General features: G+C 46.1%; 2 protein-coding genes across 4 annotated transcripts in view; one reads left to right on the top strand and one right to left on the bottom strand.

The window, feature by feature from the left end:
- Window positions 1–22,462, top strand: part of Mcad (Medium-chain acyl-CoA dehydrogenase) — a 212,806-nt gene extending 190,344 nt beyond the window's left edge. For all 3 annotated transcript variants that reach the window (XM_065452831.2, XM_065452832.2, XM_065452830.2), the window contains 3 exons: window positions 12,348–12,443; window positions 15,819–16,067; window positions 22,147–22,462. In XM_065452831.2, coding sequence (XP_065308903.1) covers window positions 12,348–12,443; window positions 15,819–16,067; window positions 22,147–22,215 — 414 coding nt within the window. In that variant the 3' untranslated portion in view covers window positions 22,216–22,462. The remainder of the gene's footprint in view (window positions 1–12,347; window positions 12,444–15,818; window positions 16,068–22,146) is intronic.
- A 511-nt stretch (window positions 22,463–22,973) lies between these two features.
- The window catches only part of LOC135919107 (protein obstructor-E-like), a 43,532-nt gene continuing 41,298 nt past the window's right edge, over window positions 22,974–25,207 (bottom strand). Inside the window, exon 4 of the mRNA XM_065452833.1 lies at window positions 22,974–23,428. Coding sequence (XP_065308905.1) covers window positions 23,246–23,428 — 183 coding nt within the window. The 3' untranslated portion in view covers window positions 22,974–23,245. The remainder of the gene's footprint in view (window positions 23,429–25,207) is intronic.

The raw sequence follows: 25,207 nt of genomic DNA, 5'->3' as shown, positions 1-25,207 counted from the left end.
ACTGTAGCACACAACCACATGTGGAGGGCTTCTTCGAGCTTCGGGTGGCTGCCGTCTCTAAAATTTTTCCGTTCCGAACTGGAGGAAGACTTCGTTGCTTCGCCGAGAATCTTCGTCTGGTTTTTCATGTAGTCCGAGACGGTCTGCTTCGAGATGTTAAATTCTCGAGCAACTCCGCTTTGAGACCGGCCGCTCAGGACTTGCTGCACAATGGCGATCTTTTTCGCCATTGACATTGTGGTATATTTGGTACCACGCTTGCCAGCATTTCGCACAAACTAAAAACGTGGCCTACTCGCACCGTCCGTGCACGAAGAAAGAAACAGATCAGGAGCTGGATTGCCTTGACATGGCTATGGTGACAATGCTTACTAAGCTGAGACCGGAACTGCTGTAGTCACTCATAGCCACTACCGAACCAGGCAGAAACGATGATGATGGGCGGGGATTTTCAGTAGCGCCACCTCGTGGGGCAGCAAGGAGGCTCAGTCCAAAACAAAAATGGCGTTCAGACAGTCGAGCCTTGCGCCGGACAGAGTCGGTGGGGGCGAGTGCCATCGATCGAGTTGGCTCAAGGAGTGTCCGAAAAATCGGACGAGAGGTTGAAAGGTGTCCGAACTTTCGGCAGTTGTTATACATGGTGGTCTATGGGGAGAATGGCGGTGCCGCGAAGCTGACCGAATTATCGAGCATGTCCGAATTTTCGGAGTCCGGAAAATCGGTCGGCGACTGTATGCTGTTTTTCGGATGCCTGTTGCTAAAATATGGCAGTTTCCCCACACTAGAGCATATAAACACCCGCACAATGACAAGCTGAACGGCCAGCCAGTTCGTCACCTGTCATGCAAGCTGCCCAGCCTGCTGCCAGTGACAGAAACATCTGCTACAGTTTGTTTTTCATACAAAACAGTGGTCAATAGCATAGATTAGATGGATGCTTTCATTTTACCTTTCATGACTAGCGACGACCACTGCACTGCATGCGAGATAGCTTGACCAGATCGTGTACTGTGCAGTATATACGCCCTGAGTAACAGCCTATCTTCATGTTTGCGTGAATTGATGATAAATGATGTGTTCACAAAACAATTCATTTGTTGGCAGCTTCCTTAAAGTGCTGCATGCTACTGCTTCAAAGCAAAGTGTGATGCGCCTAGCAGCATGTTCAGTACTTGGGCACCATTTAGCCACATGCGTGGTCGACCTGAGAACACTTTGCATAGCTGGCGGAGCACTGCAGGAAGCTTACCGCCAGTGTGTTTGTTCCTTTTTTAAAAAAAAAGGCATTTTTACACATTCCACAAGTCATGAGAAACAGTTGCGTGCTGTGCACTGCTGCGCGCATGCATCACTGCAGCAAAGTGCATTGTATTTACACCATCTAGTTAAAATTTGCCGATAGTCAGTTATCAATGGGTCCGCTAAAAGCGAAATTTGTGCTTAAATAATATAGGCAGAACAAACTTAAGTGAGAAGAATGATCTGTTATATTTGAAAGTATGTTGTGTGCAGATCCGTTGTAACAGATTTGGACTACATACGAAAAAGAAAATTACGAAGTGTGAACTACGGTCCAGGAGCTTAACAGTACTCAGAGCTTCACTTGCAGGGAGCCCAAGAAGATGAGTGCACTGATGGTCAACCAGATACAAGGTCTGGACAGTGGACGTGTCACGCCTCTATATAGTTCAGGGTGTCTACCAACTGGGAAAACCGGGAATTCTCAGGAAGTTTGAATAGTCTGGAAATACTCGGTGAAAACTCAGGGAATTTGTGCTTATATCAGGGAAAATTAACTGTAATTTTATTTAAAGGGAATGAAAGTTGTGCTAATGCTGGCTTCGAGTAACAGAGAGCGATCGTGACAAATCATCTTTGACGCTGTGTCGTCGGCTGTAGAAGTTACCAGTGCACAGTTAATGACAGATTTTCCGTACGCCCGATTTTTGGGACATGCCCTATAATTCGGATGGCTTCGCGGCACCACCACGTACCCCATAGAGTCAATGTATAGAAACATCTGAAATTTTGGATGCAAGAGCCCTTCGCCATCCGATTTTCCGGACTTTCTTGCTGTGACTGCAGGTCCGAAATGGCATTAACCATATTGATGGTCTCGCAGCCTTGAACCGGCTCCCTCGCACGCAGATCCGCTGGCAGCCGCTGATCTCCTAGCAAACACCGTAGCAAACAACGTGGCAACGCTAAGCCTAGCTGCTTCAACGTTCATTTTTAAGCTTCTTGTCGTTCGGTGCCTATGTTTTTCTTTGAAAGACTTCGCCATTGACAGCAGTAACACCGATTCCGCCTTTGTACTCCTGTGATTGGCTTCAAAGCTCTGGAAACACGGCGCATTGCATAATGCCGGTTTCTCAGGGTTCGCACAGGTCCTTGAACACCTTGAAAACCCTTGAATTTGAAAATGTGATTTTCAAGGCCTTGAAAACCTTGAATATTTAGTGGTGCCTGAAAAACCCTTGAATTCCGTGATGACAGTCATTGGCGCCGTTCAGCTATTGCCCGTTGATCAACTGGCCACATTGAAAGCGAGGGTTGCCTCCCGATCCAAGCCAAGAAAACCCAGTCCGGTTTGGGCGTTTGTCCTCCATGTTGTTGTGTTTCTTTTTTTGTTCGCTGCAGTCGCACACTTTTTATAGTTGCCGTCCTCATACCGCTTGTTGATCGCCTCCCATTGGCTTATTCAGAGCACGTGTATTGCGGCACGCGCTGGACGTGGACGTAATTGTGTGTGCGCGCAATGCCGCTTGGGAAGTGCAATTTCCAGCGATCGTGGCTTAGCCATGACGAGTACAAAGACTGGATTGTGCCGGATACCATGAGTTCGCATCGTGCTAAATGCAGACCCTGCGGAAAAGTGTTTGACATCTCATCGATGGGAGAGTCTGCGCTGAAGAGCCACAAGAGGACTTCGAAACACAGCGCGAGCGTGAAGAACGCAGCAGGTAGCTCCATGTTGAACTACATGACATCACGCAAGTGTGGCGAATCCGTTCGTGTAGTCGAAACGCAGTCCTCGAATTTTAATGCCGCAAGCAGGGCTCACGATTTAGTGACAGAAGTGTAAATATTGTAGGCTTTGAAAGTTGTCACGTGTCATTACTCGTACAGCTCATCCGCCCACACAAGCGATCTGTTCAAGAGAATGTTTCCCGATAACGAAGTGGCGAAAGTCTTCACATGTGGAGAGAAAAAGTGCGCGTACCTGGCGTGTCATGGTCTTGGATCATTCTTTCTATCATCCATTCATCGGGGGATAAATAAGTGCGACTATTACATCGTTCTGATTGATGGATCTGCAAATGATTACCTCCATCAGACGCAGATGGATATACACGTCAGGTACTGGGATGCATCTAAAAAAATAACAACAAGGTACTTCACATCCGTTTTTAGGGGCCACACGAGGGCAGATGACATCAAGGATAAATTGTTGAAGGCACTGGAGCCATTGCCTTCAACAATTTATCCTTGATGTCATCTGCCCTCGTGTGGCCCCTAAAAACGGATGTGAAGTACCTTGTTGTTATTTTTTTAGATGCATCCCAGTACCTGACGTGTATATCCATCTGCGTCTGATGGAGGTAATCATTTGCAGATCCATCAATCAGAACGATGTAATAGTCGCACTTATTTATCCCCCGATGAATGGATGATAGAAAGAATGATCCAAGACCATGACACGCCAGGTACGCGCACTTTTTCTCTCCACATGTGAAGACTTTCGCCACTTCGTTATCGGGAAACATTCTCTTGAACAGATCGCTTGTGTGGGCGGATGAGCTGTACGAGTAATGACACGTGACAACTTTCAAAGCCTACAATATTTCCACTTCTGTCACTAAATCGTGAGCCCTGCTTGCGGCATTAAAATTTGAGGACTGCGTTTCGACTACACGAACGGATTCGCCACACTCGCGTGATGTCATGTAGTTCAACATGGAGCTACCTGCTGCGTTCTTCACGCTCGCGCTGTGTTTCGAAGTCCTCTTGTGGTTCTTCAGCGCAGACTCTCCCATCGATGAGATGTCAAACACTTTTCCGCAGGGTCTGCATTTAGCACGATGCGAACTCATGGTATCCGGCACAATCCAGTCTTTGTACTCGTCATGGCTAAGCCACGATCGCTGGAAATTGCACTTCCCAAGCGGCATTGCGCGCACACACAATTACGTCCACGTCCAGCGCGTGCCGCAATACACGTGCTCTGAATAAGCCAATGGGAGGCGATCAACAAGCGGTATGAGGACGGCAACTATAAAAAGTGTGCGACTAATACATGCCTTTGCTCTCTGTCACTTCACTTATGTGGCTGGATTATTCAGATGGAAGCAGGCAGAACTTAACAAACTTAATGTGATGCTCAGGAAGCTCGTTAAAGTAGCCCTAGGTATACCCAGTAACGCTGCAACCGACAAACTAATGAGTCTAGGGGTGCACAATACAATGCAAGAAATTGCGGAGGCCCAACAGCTAGCGCAACACGAAAGATTGACAAAGTCACGAGCTGGCAGGAACATATTACAGGCAATAGGTGCAGAACTGAATACATCGAGGAGTCCAATAGAGGCTGAAGTAGAATTAATGACTGAAGTTAGGAGCAAGATCAGAACCAACCCTCTCCCCAGAAACATGCATCCAGAATATAATGTCGAAAGGAGAAAGGCAAGAGCTAAAGCACTCTTGAAGGAAATAGAGCAGCAGAACCAACTGGCAGCTATAGTTGATGCCGCCTGGGTGAACGGTAAAGAAGCCTATACGGCCATTGTATCAAATTATCAAGGGAAGGTGCAAGACGCTCTCACAATTTTTACCAAGGACCCCACGGTGGCGGAACAAGCGGCAATTGCTCTAGCCATCAGGAGTAATAAGTGGGCCTTCATTTACAGTGATTCAAAAACCGCTGTAAAGTGTTTTGATAAAGGCTACGTAGCTGGAGTTGCAGCTAAACTTTTTGAAAACATTGTGATTATGACAACTGAAATCCGATGGTTTCCTGCGCATATGGGGAAAGTGGACGATACTCGGGTAAACCTCAATGAGGTTGCTCATGACTTGGCACGAGGACTTGCTAACCGTGACAGTCACAACCGAGCCGTTCACCATCAAGCGAGGGAATCCAGAGATCATTTATTAACATACAATGATGTTACCAAACATTACTATTTAGGACGCAGACAATTCCCATTGCCACATTCAAAACTGAACAGGGCTCAGGCAGTCTCACTGCGCTTATTGCAAACGGGTACATATCCCACACCGTACACCATTAATAAAATATATCCAGAGAGGGAGATTAAGATGGAATGCAATGATTGTAATGGCATCATTGGGATCAGACATATGCTGGCGGGGTGTCCCGCGACTCTCCCCAACCTCGTTGAAGAATGGACACAGTGGGAGAAAAGGATTCAAAGCCCATTGTTTCAGGACCAACTAAGGGCAGTCCAGAGGGCCCATGATGTCGCTGAAAGGCTTGGCTTGACAGTGCCAACGTGGGAGCGGCCCGCCTTGGCTTGAGAAGTCGAGCCTCCGGACCTCAGTACAATAAACGTTTTCACACACACACACTGGAGCCATTACCACTTGTTAAGATCCTACAAGTGTCCATGGACGGACCGAATGTCAACTTGAAATTTTTCAGACGCTTTCAGGAGCACCTGCAAAAAAACTATCAAGTACAATGCCTAGATTTAGGCACTTGCGGTCTGCACGTAGTGCACAACGCCTACAGGGCGGGTGTAACTGCCACCAAGTGGGGAGTGGACATTCTGTTGTCTAGTCAAAGTGCATTGTTTGAAGATTCCCCGGCGAGGCGAGAGGACTTCGTAGCGGTGACTGGTCAGGCTACATTTCCCCTTAAGTACGTCGCCCATCGCTGGGTTGAAAATGTTCCAGTAATTGAACGAGCCCTTTCACTTTGGCCTGACGTGAGAATTTACATTGAGTCTGCAAGAAAGAAAGAAGTGAACCAGCCGAAATATGCCTCCTTTCAAAACTTGCTCAGTTTCTCCAGTGTCCCACTAGTCCCAGCAAAACTTAATTTTGCCCTTGGGATTGCACTAATTCTGAAACCTTTCCTGACGGACTATCAGGCAGACCAACCACTTTTGTTTTTTCTGGCAAGGGACCTCAAAACAATTGTCAGGAAGCTTCTCACAAAGTTTGTGAAGTGTTCAGTTCTCTCTGCATCAGTTGGGACTACAGGCCTGTTGAAAATCAACATTGAAGACGTGAACAGTCACACAGCACTTGAGAAAGTGGACATTGGTTATGCAGCTGAACAAATTTTGAAGAATTCCTAGGTCGGTGCAAAAGATGTGTTTGCATTTAAAATGGAATGCAAGCAGTTCCTTGTTAGTGTGTGTAAAAAGGTTCTTGAAAAGAGTCCTTTAAGATTCCCTTTGGTTAGAGGCCTTTCCTCACTGGATCCCCGTCAAATGTGCACCAAGCCAGACCAGTGCCTAGCAGGACTCAAGAATGTTTTAAATGCCCTCATCACTGCAAAAAGGTTGAGCGATCACCAACGGGTCGCTGTTCTCTCTGAGTACGCCAAAATGCTGCAGATGGAGAAGCACAAGCTGCGATTGTTTGAAAAGAGCTCTGACAGGCTAGACATGTTTTTCTTAGAACTCCTAAAGTTCAATTCATCCTACGCTGAGCTCTGGACAGTAGTCCAACTTTTGCGTGTGCTATGCCACAGCCAGGCAACTGTGGAAAGAGGATTTGGTGTCAACCGGCAGGTTTGTGTGGAAAACCTGAAAGTCTGTGATGTCTCACAACGCATTATATGTGACGCCGTTGATAAGGCAAATGGCATCCTTAACATTCCTATAACAAAGGAGTTGAGGACCTCCGTTTCAGCTGCAAGGCATCGTTATCTTGCTTATCTGGAGGCGCAGAAAAAGGAGCAACTTGAAGAAGCAACGGAGTCAAAAGAGGCACCTTGTTGAGGAAGAAATTGATACCTTAAAGCAAATGGAAGCAAGACTTGAAGCAACCGTTGCTGATCTGACAGCTTCAGCAGGCAGCTTGGCTGAGAAAGCAGAAGAGACAGGTGACGTCGTGCACATTGTGAAGTCAAATTGCCTTAGGAAAACGGCAAAAAGCAAGACGGAAGAACTTCTAAACATCAAGCAAGAAATAATCGCAAAGCTTCAGGAGCTTTCATGAACGCTTGTTACGACCTGTCTTAGTTTACTATTAAACTAGTCTAGTCTGTAAGTGAGTCTTTTCCTTAGTGTTCAATAAATTTGTTGCAAGGTGTTTTAAAAAAGTTGTTTTACTATAAAGGGTACCAAATTGAGTATTGAAATGAGTTCTTGAAAAAAACTTTGGGGGGCCTTGAAAGTCCTTAAAAACCCTTGAATTTGTGCCTTCAAAGCCTGTACGAACCCCGTTTCTGAAAGTCAGCTTTGCCTGAATACAGCAATGTGACGCGATGAAGCATGTGCAAGGTATTGCGGTGAAGCTTAGGTGCAGGAAGGGACAATTGTCACTGGGCACAGTATGTATTAATTATACATGCGTACACATGCGGTCTTCTGTCACATTACGAGCACTGATATACCTAATAAGTGTACTGGCAGTCCTTCAGAGCTTTCTTTGGACGTGCCTGTTCCGATTTGAGTCCCTTGGGGGCAGTAAAAGGCACGCATTCATTTTTTCTGATTGCCTTATTTTTGGGACGTTTTCGCGGCCCTTAGGGATCCAAAAAATCGGGCGGTGACTTTAAAACTGTCCAACGGGATGCTTCATATGGTCCGTAGGGCGAATGCATGGCAGAAGGAGGGCGAGAATAGAAAGGACCGACGCATTGAGGGGTGAACGACAAAGGAAGTGTGCTGCCGCTTCTTTGAAGGAACTTGAGCTTAAAAAACACAGTGTTGGCTGATGCTGAGATGCAGGTATCCCTCATCCAAACCAAAATATACTTTAAAGGGACACTAAAGTGAAAAGTGATTTCTTCTGCATCAGTAGATCACCGTTCTACAACACCAAAAACACCACTCTTACAACGATAAGACGTTTGGTAAGCCAGAAAAAGCGCAAGAACGAAATACGGGTGGCGACGCCTACTTAAGTTCACGCACCTGGGAGCTGTGACATCATGGATTTTGATGGCATCTTCTAGGGCCTACTAATTATATATAGCGGTACAGATTGAGTACGTTGTGTTCTAAAGGAACCAAATATTAAACATGCCAAGTTTCGGGAACCTTTATTCAGCCAACGCGGCCCAAATGCAAAAACAAACTTTGGAATCCCTGACGTCACGCTGACGTACCGGCGCTGGCGTTTCGGCGCGAAATTCAAATACTGATACTTTGACCTTCATTTTCTCGTCTAATATTCAAACTATTTTCTTGAAATGACTGCCTGCAGGGTTCTCAAACAATGCTTTATTAGTCTAAACTGATTTATTGTTTCCCTTTAGTGTCCCTTTAAAGTGGTGAAATGCAACACTGAGGCATCGTGGGTCAGTGCAGTTGAGTTTGACTATTGGCCTCGAGCTCCACCACTGGAAAAGCTGGCGCCACCGTCGGCGTGATGTGCTAGGAGGGATCACGTGGACATAGCGGCCGCGTCGGCTGCTTCGGGCACGCCGAAGCGAGCTGAAAACGAGTTTAAATTCCCTCGTGCGCTGCGGTCCTCATTTAGTGGCGAAATTCTCCCGCTTCGAGTGTCTTCTTTACAACGCTTGAAAGCACTAAAATAGGTAGTGGCTGCCTTTGAAGGCGCGCAACATGGTAGGCTACTGCTCGGTGCCGCAGGGCCGGACGCACGTAACGGAGGCCGGTGTCAGCCTTATTCACACGTAGCCGCAGGACAAGAAGCTGCGTGAAGCTTGGCTCGCGGAACATAAAACCGGCTAACAGTCATCGGCTACAACAGACGCGAGGACGATTTCTGCTACGGCGCCCGGTCTGCGATGTTCTGAAAACGCGCACATAGACGCTCGCCCGAGTCCGCTGCCCGACTAATGTCATGACGGTTTGGTCTATGAACTTGTCGATGCTATAGATACTGGCAAGTTCAGTGGAGTGGAAAGGCAGCGGTAAGAAGCACATTTAAAAAAAGCATGGCATATGGTCATGTTTGTGTTATGAATTAATGCACTGGATTACAAAAAAGGAGCAGCGGGAAATGGCACGCTGAGAACAACGATAAACATACAGTGCGACGCAACTCGAGAAATAGTATTGAAAGGTCAAAGAATTTAGAAGAAAAAAAAAAAATTGAATCGTCGCGACGGCACATCACAGTCCCCGTAGGCGTCGAAGTCTCTACAATGAAATTATTTTTGAACAGCTCTGATAGCGCCCACACAACAATGATTGCTTGTATACTGTCAAATGCTCATATTCTGCGGCCTAAAGCTCATGGCACGGTGCGAAAATGCGCGCGCGGAGAAAGCGACACAGTGCGCGGACAAACATGCAGACGCGCAGTCGGTCGCTGCGAATCTGCGCGATCGCTGTATTGAGGCTTCGTTCTATTACACTCCATTTAGTTATACAAACACTATAAGAACATATTTCGCATAGTTTGCTCCCAGCGTTTACCTACCTTTCACGCAAGAAGCGGGTTGGGGAGACTCCATCGCGGCGACCGCGCGCAGTGGCGTTCACTGTACGTATTCGGTAAAGAGATAGCGTCTGTGAACGATTGTGTGCTTTCAGTTTGCCCAAGATTATTATTTAGACAGTAAGAAACTTCTCTCGTTTCGAAAGTACTTACAGAAATTTCCCGGAGAGCTCGCGCATGGTGTTTTCAGTGAGCGCTGACAGCAAAACCTATGAGGAGCGCGCCACGTGATCCCTCATACTACGCCAGCGAGGTGCTTCCGATAGATAGCGACTCCGTAACTCCTTGCCGCCAATCCAGCTGCTGAGAGAGAATCTCACTTGTGACCAAGTTCGAGCGCCATACCAATAAGCTTGCTATCAGTTGGTAGAAATAGCTCATAGTGGGTGCATCTGTATGCACCTCTTCTTATTCATATTTTAAAATGTCTGACTCGATTTGCAATGGGCTTTAACATTTTTTTAAAGATATTTTATTCGCTGTGCATTGTACTACGCCCTCCTTTCTGTTTTCTTTTTCAATATAATAAACACTACTGCTTACTATTCAAGCTAGATTAAGTCATTTTTAAAAATTTTTAACATGCTTGCTAGAGAGTTACAGCATTGGGCGACATGGTGTCAGCCCTTCTTGACATAAAACAAAGTTTAGTGTCACTCAGGAAATTTTGCAAAGGCACTGAGAGAAAACCTGGGAAACTCGGGGAATTTGGAAATGTCAACTTGGTAGACACGCTGATAGTTGCTTTGAAGGTACCAAGAACATGCAAACGCTGCTCACCAGGGCCCAAGACTACCTTTGGCATTCTCCAACCACTGCGGTCAGCCTGGGAAAGATGGCGACACAACGGTAACGTCTACACAGGAGTTTATGATAAATTCTGCCAGCTGACCATTTGCGAGGAAATTCGTCTGCCAGCTGACCATTCGCGTACCTTGCTTGCCGCGAATCGACGGAGTGAAGCTCAATGAAACCCAACAGCTCTTTTCATTTCTTTGCCATGTAAACTACACCTAAGTGCCCTTGCTTCTTACAGTAACGGCAGACCAATTTTTGTGCCGGACAAACCTTTCGTGGGTGAGGCTGATGTACGCGAAAGCCACACGATAAACTAGCTGCCTGCTTTGGTTTGCTAGAAAGCATGGCAAAGGCATGGGCGTATTGTTTCGCCGAGCAGCGTCAATGTTCAGTGTTACGGTGCAAGTGTTACTGAGAGTCATGCTTGCGCAGGGGAACTGCTCCTTTTCTGCATCCTCGCAGACACTAGCTGGGCACAGTGCATCTTCAGCTGTTTTTTGTATCGGCACAGTTGGTCAGACAGCTTCTTGTCATGTAAGCCCATAATGAACTTGTCACAAATGAAGCGGTCCTGGACTAGCAGGCTGTTATAGCCACAGCATTTTACCAGCTTGCGCAGTGTCCACAGATTCCTGTTGCTTTTGAGAGCAATGGTGAAAATAACAGCTTTCGTATGTCTCGTTTACTGGGTGCACAAAGTGCGAAGCTAGCTTTCTTTTTGACAGCAGTGAAAGAAGGTGCCTCTGGCGTTGGTGCCTTCAAAGATAAGAGAACAGTCCTGGCTTGCAGTCCCATGTGCTTTACAGAAGTGTCCATACCTGAACCTCGTCGCTGGCATTGTTGAGGCCTGCAGCGAAAGCGTAGACCTCGAATGTTGAAATCCACATTGGCCATTCTCCTCCTGGGTTTGAAAACATAAAGTTCACCAGTGGGCGTAGACCCAAGGCGCTGGCACGACCAATGCGCACTTTTGGCTCGGCCGTTGCGAAGCGGCCTCGTTAGGCAGGTCGGCGATAATGGTGTTATCCCATTTCTGAACCTTTGTACCCTCTCTCGAAGCTCATACGCATCGTGCCCCATCTTACTGTGGTGTGCCCCCTTATGGCCGCTGGGTCCAAGGCTCACAAGTAGTGACCTTTACACGGCTGATGACCATGGTGCGGTACCACGGTATTGTAGCTTTAAGTCGGGAGGTGGTGCAGAGTTGGTACAACCTCACCTTCGTGAAGGTGCCCACAGGTGAAGGTCAGCTCTCTGCCATTCCAGCTCTTGTTTGTCTCTTGTGGTGGTTGTTCTTTTCTCGTGCCACGCGTAACTACTTTTTTCCATTTTCTTGCTTCATTCCTCACGCCATGCTTTGTTTTCTTCTTCCTTCTAACACGTGCTCATGGCAGCGCAGTCCTAATTTTTCTACCTGGAGGCACTGGTAGACTGCTTCTTGGCTTTACAGTAAACTTTAGCTTTCAGTAAGTGGGGCAAGCACTTTGCAGCCTTTTATAGAGAGGCATGTGTCCTGCAGGATTTATCTTTATTTACCATATTCTCATAGCAGTCGTCATTTTAGAGGGGAGCAGCTGCAAACACCTGGGACAAATAACGATACAGGAGTGAAAATAATCTCTACCTGTACATTGTAAGCTGGTGCATTTTTCAACAGCTCATGATAGCAGCTGTTGTTACAGAAAGGTGATACCACTCTTCTTATGTCTGAGGTATCTATAGCTGAAAGGAAACATTAGTTGTAAACAAAGGTGTGGCAGGTTTTTGAGTCTGATTTGAGTGATAATGAGCATGTGGCTCATAATCTCATTAGCTCATTTTGGAGGTGGGGATAAAGAAGAATCTTATGGAAAATGTAAAGATGACATGCTAGTGATAGTAAGTCGGGGATTGTTTTGATGTCAGTTATGCTGGCTGTTTTGGGGGCTTCTTTTTATTTGCAGGTTGCGGCTGGCGCAACAGGCGTAGCCCAGAGGTGCCTGGACGAAGCGGCAAAGTACAGTCTGGAGCGCAAGACATTTGGTCAACCTATCTGCATGGTCAGTGGCCTCTACCTTTGATGCAACCGTTTATTTAGTTATTTATTTGTGATACCCTCAAGGTACATAGTTGTACATTGCAGAGGAGAGCGTTGAGAATAAATTCCAAGAGTAAAAAATACCGGATTTATTTGTAGGAATTCACAGTGCAGGGAACAAGAGATATGAAAAAACTAGTAATGTATTCATAACAACCAAAAGAAAGACTTAGATACTGTATTTACTCGCACAATGATCGCACTTTTTTTTCAGCAAAATTGACGCAAAATCAGGGGTGCGATCATTATGCAAGTTAAATTTCCCGCGAAAAGAAAAAACACTTTTATTCGACGTCCTGCATTTGCTGCGGGACACCAAAACAAATATGGCAGCCGGCAGAGCAAGCCAAACACGATTGTTTTTTCTTCTTGTGAGTACATTACGGGCATTGAAGCAGTTTCTTCCATATCAGTAATAAATAATACCTTTAATATCGGCAAGTTTGCGGCAATAACATAGCCCTGTCCACTTTGAGGGGACAGAAACAGATGGGTGCGCTTAGCTGTCAGTGACATAGAAACACATGACCGGCATGCCGCGGCATCTGTCTTCACTACTATCCTAATACGGCACATTTCCGCTAAGGGTGGGTGAATATCTTAGCTGTGTTACAAGCGTCGGCGTATGAATAGGGTACACTTTTAACGAATCAGTGTATACGTAGGCTACTATCGTTGCCGCTCGCGATTTGTCGCGTGCCCACGAGTGCAGATGAGAATCGAAAGGGGCCTTTTTTGTTGTTGTTGACCACAGCCATTATAAAGCCTACACATAATAAAGGCACGTTTAGTTGCAGCTTTTTTTTAGTCATGGAAGTGCGGAAGTGATGAAAGTAATGAAATGAGGCATCTACTTTAAGAATGTTTGGTGCGGGCAGACCGCTTGGTTTGTCTTGAAGAGTCGTTCGCATAGCATTCGACAGATGGTAAGCGCAGTCATGATTAGCTAGACTTGGCACACAACATATCACTGCAGCAAGTTCGGGGTGCGATCATTACACGGGAAATGAAAAAAAAAATCGAATTATGACAACAAAATTCAGGGGTGCGATCATTACGCGAGTGCGATTGTTATGCGAGTAAGTATGGTAATATGAAAATAGAGAAAGAGTACACTTTACCAAGAAGCTCTGTCTTGGGCGCACAGTGCCCAAGACAGAGCTTTAAGCTCAACATATATTCACCTTCAGGCTTATAGCGCTTGAAAAGGCAAGGACGAAAGGAAGACGTGACACACACATGCGCTAGCTTGCAACAATCTTTATTTCAAGCAAAGGACCCCCACATACATACTTTTTCGCATGCATCATCATACATGCGCTGTTTGCAAAAAATACCTTACACACCATTACGCAGGTAAGCTAACTCCTTGCGGGAAAGGGCGATTGATGGTTTTGAAACACAGTTATCCCCTAGCCTATCAATCATTTCTGTTTCGATAATTTCATGAGTTAATCTTCCTCGGGCTCTTCCATGATGGAGCAGTCTCTGTATGCTGGAGCACACGTCAAGTGGTCACCACCATCCGCCCCGGCAACAGCGCACTTGAAATGCCTGCAGGCACCTTCCGCTTTGTCCCACGTAGTTTTTCCCACACTTTAAAGGAATGTTATGAACAACTGCTCCTGCACATTCAGCAAATGTTTCCTGGTGTTTCTTTTTGCAGATGCGCTAGTCAGACAGGTCTGGCCTGGCTAGTCTGCACAGACATTGCAATTTCGTAGAAGCTGAAAACACAACCCGACCATTCGCACGTTGACCTAATTTCTTTAAACGGTGCAATAGGCCGCAGATATACAGGATGACAGCTACGCTCCTCTTATCTGCACAAGGCAGGCTGGCAGAATTCTTTGATAACTTCGACTTGAGCAGACCCTCAGCAACATGTGTAGGGTACATGTGTAAGGTAACCTGCCAGACGAAGATGGAGGATCTGATCGTTGAAGCTTTCGGTCATCAGCTCAGGGCATGACTCACATAATGCACTTGACAAGCATGACTTTGCGATTCCCCTCTTAACCAACTTAAGAGTGCATTAGTGGTTAAAAAATTAACACAGTGCTACAGTCAAGTAGAACTAAAAAGTCATCTCTTTTACGCGAGGATTTATCTCCTCTAAAAGTAACGCATGAACTGCCGACTGACAGAAGTATTCGATTTCTTTAAGTTTTTATTTTGCAACGACCATGTATGCTGGAAGTACGACCCTCGTGCGAACAAGCCACTGCTCCCATATCAGTCGGCGCACTCTTAAGTTGGTTGTGTATGTTGTGTAGTTGTGTAGTTGTGTATGTCGGTTTTCGCTTTAGTGATAAGCGAAAACGAAATAAGTACTATTACGAGGCCACAGAATGAGTGTGACCGCAGCAGCAACAGCAGCATTTTCTAAAAAACGGTCTAACCTCCAGAACGGCGAGTTCGGCATCCAGCAGAGGGATGGCAATGTATCACACGGCTTGTGTCCTTGCTACAATTGCCCGCTGTGGGAGAAATAGCCACCCTGGTGGCTCAAGGGGAAAATAGGTTTGTAATGTGGTTTCAGGCAGGGGATGTTTTCAGACAGGATTGGTGACATGATAGGCTCGATGATGTAGTTCATAGGCAACATCTGCGCAACTACACAGTAGTGCCCTTGTTGGTATTTGGACACAAGTTTGGATAAAAGGCCAGTCGGAACAGCTAGAACACAAGTCGCACAAGAGAGTCTGGGACAAAGCAGCAAGGTGGGCAGTCATGCAGCGATGATTGTGTCTTGAAAATATACACCGATTTACTATGCAAAAGCAGCTGAAAATTTTAGAGCAGCTGATATCATTGCCAGTAAAAGACATCATCCCAAGTACAGTACACAAATAGCCAGCAGTAGCATGAACAATGTGAGGATTTGTATGAAATGCAGAGCAGATGACCACTTAATATTTTATTTTTTCCCCCTTTTTACTTGGGCCCATTTACGAGCAAATGTAGGGGGTCAAGGTAAAATCTGCTTGTTGGCAGCTTGAGTGGTCCCCCTTCACATATTGGTGGACCAGGGGCAGAGAACCCTTACAGATATGCACTATGCAGCAAAAGGTGGTAAGGCACAAGGAGAAGACTCGCACTAGTTGGGAGCTTCTGATGCGAAGAAGGGCAGCTCACCTCCTCGTTCCATCTTAAAACCTTTTAAAAAAAGTTGTGGCAGTCGAACGTTCCCTGGGTGGAAACTTGCACTGCATAACAGAGTTGTGATGAGTTAGACGCATGTCTGGTGTGAATAGCCCGAAGTTCTTCCTGTGCTCCTTCTATCTGTCAGTTATGAAAATAGGCCAAGCAGGTCTTGTAACGATGCCTCTTGCAGCACCAAGCGGTACAGTTCATGCTGGCCGACATGGCCATGGGTGTGGAGGTGTCGCGCCTGGCTTGGATGCGGGCTGCCTTTGAGTCGGACCAGGGCCGTCGCAGCAGTTACTATGCGTCTATTGCCAAGGCGCTGGCTTCGGACGTTGCCAACAAGTGCGCTACGGATGCCGTGCAAATCTTTGGGGGCAACGGCTTCAACTCTGAATACCCCGTTGAGAAGCTCATGCGAGATGCAAAAATTTACCAGGTAAGTAAGTCGTCCAGGCTTCTGTGGTGTTTGCCTAGTGCTCTCATTGCTAACTTGCACAAGCAGCACCCTTCCCACAAAGTTGCTTTTGGTAAGCACTGCACGAGCGCTTCTTTGTCACACAAGATGGACAACAATCTATGTCTGCTCGGTCATATCAATTGAAATCTTTACAGCAGCACATTAGGTTTTTTGCATGCCCACTTTATTGGTTGAGTGGTTTCTTTTTGGGATGATATGTACAAGTGACTGAAATAATCTTTAAGTCTGCAAATTACATAAGAGAGATACCTTTTTTTGTGCCACTCAACATCATGTAAGCTGTGCTTATTCTTGTATTCTTGTGCACCATCACTTCTTGTTCATGCAGTAGACTTGTATTTATTGGAAGTTATTAGTTAATTAGATCTTTTGGTTCCCTGGTTATGGGTTAATTAGATCTTTCGAAGTTCCGGCCTAAGTTCATTAGCTTACAACATGCTAAATTTTGTATGCTGTGAACTGACGGTTGATGATACAAACAATCGAGCCACCAAGTGATCCCCTGCAGCAAGGAGGTTCTGATGGGCCAGTAGTCCCAGGCACTGGTCAGGCTGGCTGTGCCGCCGGTCACTTTCCTATTGCCAGGGTGACCTACGTCACTTCACCTTGGCTCCTCCTCTTTCCCCGAAAAAAAATATTTTGCTTGGTGCAGTATCATGCAACTTGTTGGCTGTTTTCAAACACCTGGCAACCTTATTAGGAGCCGGCAATTGCACACGACCCAGTCTTGCTGCGTCAGCTAGATCGACGACATTCGCTTCCATGGGTAGCATTATCTCTGTATTCCACACCTTCCGTCGTCTTCAATGCCTGATGACAATTAGAAACTTTTCGACCTTCATATTACACGGTACGAAGTAGCTTGGCCACCGCAAAGAAAACAGATTGCCTTGCGCAAATCATGTTCTTGTTACCATCAGGCAGCAGCTAGGATGCAGAAACGAAAGAAACTCGAGGTAACCAGGCAGAGCTTGAAATGTCAGCTCTGGAACACGCGAAGTGCATAGCTCGCCAAAATGTGTGCAAAGCAAGCGTGCCAGTGATTCATGCTAGCCAATACTCCTTGCACACCACGTAACTGCCATGACGAATCACAATGCTAGTTCTCCCTTTTCACGCTCACGTTTGTTACTTTTATTTCTGCATGGAGAAATACAGTGCTGTGGCCATCTTAATCTATGATCTCTTGTGTTTACGGTGATACAAGAATGGTGGCCCTGTGTCAAGGACAAGCTGCGCTCGCCTGCTTTCGAAGAAACTAAAAAAGTGCAATTTCTCTCATTCTGCAGCGTATTTCTCCCAAATATTTCGCCACGAAATGAAGGAAGGTCTTGTGATTGCGGGGAAAAAAAAAAATAATCACAGGTTCATGATTGCTCAAATTTTGAGCAATCATGAGCGGAAATATTGCCATGTCCCCTCTTAATTTCCCAGTTTCTTTTACATCTTTAGGCGATACAAATTTCAGGTGATGTGAATTTTTACATTATCCCGAGGTATTTGTATTAATGAGATTCTACTGTAGGGAACAGAAGCTGAATACACTGCGACTAGTGCTTTGATGGTCGATACTTTTTGCACAGGTGACTCAAGACGATGATGAGCAAGAGGCATTCTTTTTTTTATTTATTCATTGCATTAGTCCAGCAGATTTAACATCATCTTTGAAAGAAAACAAAAATACACTATGGCTCCAAACTACTGTACACTCTTAAAAAAGCTTGCACCCTTTGGAGTGTATCTTGTCCCAAAAAATAATCATCATCTATCTCGCCCGCATTTCCTTTTTTAATGCTGCAAGCGCGGTACTTCCAGGTCACGAACGACATCCGCATTGCCAGCGTGACGTAGCATTCTCAAGAGGAAAATAGTGAGCAGAGAGTTTTCAAAAAAGGAAACAAACAAGGGAGACGGCTGAATGTTGTGGGACAAGATAAACGCCAAAGGGTGCAAACTTTTTTAAGAGTGTAGTACCTTGTTCGTACATTTTGGGAAAAAAATGCCAGCAGAAATGTACTAACAGGGTAAATGTATGAGCTGAAGTCACTAAAATTTTGTCACACTTTACTGTAACTGGCACAATGTAATGCGAAGTGTCGTGCGAGTCATTGCAGTACACCATGCCGAGCTGGTGGGGCTCGAGGAGCCTGAGGCGAACATTGTCCATGTTGGGGCTTCTGTAAGTTTATATTTGTGCTGCTTGAATTCGACCTGGGCCAGCAGCTCCTTCGGGCGGGGTGTTTTGGCAACAATTTTTTACATGCCCACTTCACGGAAATCGTTGTTGCGGCACGAGATGCCGACACATGTGTGGAGCTGGTGAGGTTTGAGGGGCCTGAGACGCACTGTGTTGTTTTCTTATTGCGTATTGTTTTAGACGCCAACCAGAAACATGCAGGAATATGATGCTGCCAGAGTGAACGTTTGGGTTGTCGCCCATTACAGCCGTTTAGTACACTTCCAACGGCATTATGCCACACATGCTGTGAAGCAGATAGATGAAAACGTTTATTGCAATAGGGTTGGCAGTGATAGCTGCGACTATCGGTGAGGAGTTTTGTGGGTACTGGAAAAGGAAACTGAGTGCATGCCGGCAGGACGTGCGAGTACTGCGGGGAAGCTGCCATGGCGGCCGCCTACTGCACTCGAGAGTGCGTGCCTCGCCCGCCCCTATTCTTGTTCAGTAGTTTAGTGATGTTGTGAATGTTGTTACCGAAATATCCCATCTCCGGGAACATGTTAACCAATAAAAAGAAGCATAACTGTATTGGGTAACATTTTGTGTTCTCACTTGTGAATGTTAGTGCCAGTAAATTGTATTAAACGGGATCGTATCTACAAGGTTCCACTGTGACTTACAATAAGGAAGGTGGCTGCGCTATGGTAGTCGTGCTGCCTACACTTCAAGCCCACCGAGCTGGCATCTGTCGCTGTGGTCGCTCCACTGCTAAAACAAGGTTCCATTTCTTTCACAGTGTATTCATGCATAGTTTCTTGTTCTTGTGAAAATGTGAAAAAAATACAAGTATATTAGTCATGCCAGAACGCTTAGTTTTATGCATACAAAACACGCACCGTTCTATAAGATGCACCAGTGCAAATTTTGGAAAAAGACTGCATATTATACACCGGAAAGTACGGCACTTGGTGTACATGAACAAGTCTGTAATAGGACTTTCACGGGGTCACGTAAAATGTTCACATCACCCAAAATTCGTATCACCAAAAGACACATCAAGCCAGTAAATTTTGATGCCAGAAATACATTCCGACGAATTTCTTTATGGCTGAATTAATCATTTAGTATCTCTGTTTGAGCCTTGTTTTTATTTTAGTCACCCAAAACTAAAACTGGGCCCACATGCTTTCACGAACATTGTCAAATGTCCCAGCTCGCCTCAGAGAGTTGAGGGTTTGCAGTGTGTTGAAAGCCCCCTTTCATTACTGCTATCCTGTCGTCATCATCGCTGCTGAAAGGTTCAGGATGCAGTGTATACAGTTCAGCAACAAAATTTCTTAATTTGTGCACAGCGCACAGGTTACAAGGTTCTCATCAGCGGGTCAGTTAGTGCCAAGCTTATCCCAATCATCAATGCTTTCTTCTGGCTCTTGTGGAGTGACCACTGCATATTAAAAAGCACCGTATTTTCTTAAACAATCGTCAATCATTGTCCGGTCAGCATGACATGGTCCCAGGCCATTGCAATTAAATGCAAGGCATCCAGAACACTTATTTATTTGTTGGTTATTATTGCAATGTCAATTGTATGAACACTCCAGGTGCATTCCTACCATTGTTGTCGGCGTTGTGGTGACATTCTGTATGAAGTTCAAGGGTGATAACATCGCCACCAAGCGCCGTGGGCTTTATGTGCGTGTGCAAGGGTGAGCTGATGATGGTGGCTCATTCTCGCTAGGGATCAAAGCAGAGAGGAAGTGCACCGTCACGCTTTAGTGGCTACTGTGACTGCGCAGGCCCCATGTTGAATGCGAACCGCGGTGAGTACAGTGTCTAGGTTCATGGAGGGCTCAAAGTTTCGTGTGCACTTTGTTCTCGATGCTTAGTTCGCGTTGAAGTGAGCAGCTACACGAAGGTCAATTTGCTCGCTGCTGCCGCCGTGCTTCCTCACTCCAGCATTTTGACAGCGAGTCTGTGCGGTCATCAAGCGAGATGTGTTCGTGTTTGCTTGTGCGTGCATGGCACCATGCTTGTTAGTTTCATTACTAAGCGAATGTTTGCAAATTTATATGGCCGATGAAACTACTGTCCTTACTTTGTATAGTTGTTTACTATTTTGCTATCGCAATCGATGCTTCGCCTTTTGGGAGGAACTGCGACGTTTTTTTTGTCCTTGTGCTCAGCTTTTGCCTCAAGGCTAGAAAGCAAAAGTCCTTTGAAATTATGTTGGCATTTTTTATTATGCCAGCATCTAACGGCTTTAGCGGCGCGTGTAATTTGCAGGAAGAAAAGCCAGTTTGATACTTTGAAGCATCACTAGCAAGCAGAAGTATTGTCCTGTTCTTGTAGGTCAGCAACCCCATGAAAAGGGCTCATGTCATCCATGCTTTCTTCCTTATATGTACAAGGCAAACCACCAGCCAGCTTTAAGCATCAAGGCCTTTGGTATCCTCTAACAATGATAAGTTGAATTTTTTCAGAACCATCAGCATCACAATAGAACAAAACTGTTATGCCAGGAACGACAGCATTCAGATGACACAGTGGCTTTTCAGAGCAGCAACTGTCCACCAGTTCCGCCTTCATAGGGCACACACGTTCACATACATTTAGGTGGTCTTGTGTTGTTTAAAATGGCATTTTTAACACATCTTAAATACACACATAGCGCCTTGTTTCTGCAGCCGTCCCTTGCACAGCAGAGGGTGATATTCAGTACTGGCACAGTACGTCTGCATGCTTCCTAGAGGAGGACAGCGCCCGTGGGTAGGGAGAAACCGCTCACGCGCCTGCTAGGTTTACGAGTTGTGAGCGCCAGTACCGTGGGGCTTTTCCAGCTGTTATGATAGGCAGAGGGAGAGGTAGCCAAAGCATGTCGGACGTTTTTATGTTTTATTTAGTCAATACTGCCTGTCGGCAGCCAAGCAGGATCGGTACAATCTATAAGTATTGCTCTGAATGGAATGAGAAAACAAGAAAATGGGGGTAGCCGATATTGCATTAAAAGAAGGAAAAAAAAAGGAGCTGGCAAGCCATGTAATGCCTAGGGCAGATAACCGGTGGACCATTAGAGTTGCACAATGGGCACCAAGGGAAGGGAAGCAATCGAGGACGGCAGAAAATTAGGTGGGGGGATGAATGAGCAAATTTGCAGGCACAAGTTGGAATCGGCTGGTGCAAAGCAGGGGTAATAGTTGATGTCCAAAACCTCAAGTTTGTGACATGTTTCCGGCTCTCGTAATCGCTTCTGCCACATGCAGCCAGCAAAAGCATGGCCTGTGAGAGATGTGTATTTCTTACCCAGAGTGGGCTGTCACTGAGCGTGGATTTGGACACCACCTATTGGAGGTTGCTGGGAATGGCCTTCGTCTTAGTGTGGACATGATGATAAAGTGATAGCAACAAATATTGCAGGAGCAATTTAATATGAAAGCTGTTGGTTTCCCATTGTTTCTGGCTCCCTCGGTTTCATATTATTACTCTACCAAGCTCTGCCTTTGATTATTTGAATTCAGGAGAATCTTGTTCTGGATACTTCAGCTCTTGTGCAGCATGTGGCAGCATCACAATATGCCAACAGGCATGGTCTATAAGACTAGAGCATGCATTGCTGTTGCAGCAGTGGTATGCCACAATCTCAGAGGCCATGAAAAACTGATGCAGATGTGCAGAACTTTGTTGCAGTGTTATGAACAGCACTTCATAAGAAAAAATAGAATATGTTTATATTGATTCCTGACCTTGAGGTTGGAGGAGTGGCTGCACACATGAGCAGTCCTGTTGTTTGCTTCTTGTGTGTGTACATGCATTTCTTGCAGAGTTCCATGAAAATGAATGTGCCGGGTTTGCACCTTGCAGATCTATGAGGGGACGTCCCAAATCCAACGACTTATTATTGGCCGAGAGCTGCTGGGGAAGTACCAGTGAGCACACACCAACCAAGACAACCCCTGTGATAGGACCTGGCTTAGCCCACATACTCTTGGAGACAGACTTCTTATTCCGTTCCTTTAGGCCTACGTCTGTCACTAATAGGACCTTGATACAAACCCCTGCACACTTGTTTCTGATGAGCTGTGAGGAATGCTCCAGTTTCCAGCAAATTATGTGTGTATTGGTGGAACTCTTAATATTTTTACTTCTTGCTGTAAAGGAATAAAAAGGACGTGCCTCACTTCTTGTTCAGTGAAATTTTATTTGACATTCATGTGCTTCACATGTCACACACTAACAAGCAGTTTGAACACTCGTATGTACACACTAAAAATAAGAGCAAATTGAAACTATCCTTAGGTGTTGGCTTAAAAGCGAGCATTTAACCAACAGTATTATGTTTGAAAAAGACGTAATACAAGAAAAGTATAACAGTCAACTTTCAACAAGTGTTTACCACAATGCTCTTGGGGGGTTTTCGATAGTAGCTCAGTGCCCGTTCAAGCACAGCTTTTGATGCTAGTAGGATCAGGTTGAATGGCTCAGCTGAGCCTTGATGCATATTTAACAAGCAGTGGGGTGCTGCAGCAGTACAGTTGTAATATGTTTGGTTGCTGCGATACCTTACAGCATGCATCTGAACTAGCAAGATGTGGTAGGGGATAACTAAATGCTGCATGTAAGGTTCATCATGTAGTTTGCGTTACCCTCCTGCATTCAGAGGAGAGCAAGTGGAAGGTGGCAAGCAGTAGTTGGGACAGGAAAATGGCCAGTACTGTTTTTATTCTCAGTGAAAGGGTGGGCAGCAAGGCAGGCAGCCATCCGATGGCAGTAGCGGGTTGAAGCTCTCTCGAGGCTGCAGCTCGACGGTGTGCACTCCAAGCGTTGTGCTGCTGGCTGGCTTGCACCATGATGGGAATGTAATTGGGCAAGACTAGATGGTACCAATTTAAGGTGGCTGGCCAAGTCTAGCGTGCTGGTCAAATTGAGGAAGCATGGTTTGGGTGGTTCCCAGTCAAGAGCCTTACTTCCCGTTGGAAGCTGGCACTGCCTGCCTGAATGAGGCTGGCCTGCGCACCACGCCCTGTGCCCGATTCTGCCCAGCATCGGAGTAGTCGTCATCCTGGTCTGCAATTGGGGAAGCCTGAGCCAGGGCAGGCACCGATTGGGGTGGTGGGCTGAATCGCCGCTGGCCACTGGGAGCAGACTGTGGGAGACAGCAAGTCACATTAATGTTCAAGAGCAGTGTTGTGTCAAAATAAAAAAGAGCCCCACATAGGGCACCATTGAAAACTTTGGTTATACACTTGGAAGCTATAGAATGGCGTCTAAGCAGCATTTTGCCGATGTAATTTTTCAAATCTGTACATAGAGGTGAGCTTCACTGCCAACATATGCCTTCTCTCCCTTTGCCTCGTCCTTCCATGCCTTCTGCCATACTGTTTCCCTCTTCCTATTTTTTTTTTTTTGCTGCACACTTCCATTGACGGTACTATCCGTTCTGTACTGAATGAGTTACCCATTTCACAAACCAAAATCGTTAACCTTATAAGCAGTGTGTCGAGGCATTTATGCGCGGGACCTTGACTGCTGTCCGGCTCTCTCAAAAAGGGCACGTGGCACTCTGAAAATTAAGCTGTTTTTGCACCTTACAGCTGTTGATACTTAGCATAGATGATCGCCACCGCGTGACGACTACGCTGCACTTGTCTGTCTGCATTGCCCAGAACTGGTGAGGGTAAACCAGTATCTGTGGTGGTCCAACTGCGCCCTTTTTCTACAGTTTGACTTGCCTGCTCCTGACTGCGCCCACTCAAGTGCCATTTGCACCAACTGCGCACTTTTCCCGTTTTCAGGGCAATGCAATGTTTTCAGTAGGGTTATGCAGCTGCAGTCAACGACCGATTTTTCGGACATGCCCGATAATTCAGACTCCTTTGTGGCACCACCACGCCGTGCTACCCCATAGAGTCACTGTATCCTCGACAACACACACACATCCTAAGGATGTTTGATGGATGTCCCGGTAAGGATGTTAAGAAGATTGAAGGTATGTTCCCAAAATGTCCTACGCTAATCCAGACAACCTCCCATGTGAAAAACCGATAGATGTGCCATGGAGGTCCTGGCCGGGTCTTTTTCGGATGTTATCTGGATGCAGGATGGTGGTTGTATCCCAGGCTCCAGATGTAAAATGGATGTCATTTGTCACGCTTGTTCTAGGCACATGGCGGCCTTTGCATGCAAATGAGTGGAGCTATAAAACTTGCACAGCTTTATTGTAGCTTGTCATCAGGCTGCCTAAGTGCGTGAATTTTGCGGACAGCCATCAGGCCCCAAGAAAAAGATATCCTACCACGACCACCACGAATAAGGCGAGAACAGGGAAATCGGCACATTCTGGCGAGATTGGCATGTTACATTACTGACAGGGAGGAAATGCGATACTTATAATTTGTATGGGAGTTATTGTCCCTCAAGGTGTCCATACACTTCATATGTTGCCAATGTATGGCCCATCAGTGTTTTTTGTTTAGTCGCGAAAAAAAAATGCACAGCTTATTGGACCGTACTGTGCACGTTTCAAACACGTGCTGCCGGCAAACTCTGCCAACACATCCTGATAATGTCTGCAATTGTTTATTGTTGGGACTTCGCCGAATCCTACATCCCACGGATGCCCATGGGACGTCTTTCATAGGATGTGAAATGTCAGGATGTTTTTGTACCGCCCGCGGAATGTTGTGCGTTTCTGGGATAAGACCGTCTAAAATTGCGCACGCTAAAATACTTCGCCTTCCGATTTCCCGGACTTTTTGCCATGACCGCAGGTCCGAAAGGACATTGATCGAAGCCACCACCGCTGCCATTTTGATTATCTCGCCACCTCGAACAGGCACTCTAGCACACAGATCGGCTGGCAGCGGTAGCCACCACCACGGAAACGCTAGGCATAGCTACTTCGACATTCGCTACCAAGCTTCTC

The sequence above is a fragment of the Dermacentor albipictus genome, chromosome 1 (assembly GCF_038994185.2).
Source record: "Dermacentor albipictus isolate Rhodes 1998 colony chromosome 1, USDA_Dalb.pri_finalv2, whole genome shotgun sequence".
In the NCBI taxonomy this organism is placed as follows: domain Eukaryota; kingdom Metazoa; phylum Arthropoda; class Arachnida; order Ixodida; family Ixodidae; genus Dermacentor; species Dermacentor albipictus.
Note: the sequence above shows the minus strand (reverse complement) of the source record. Positions and strands in the feature narration are given on the sequence as shown.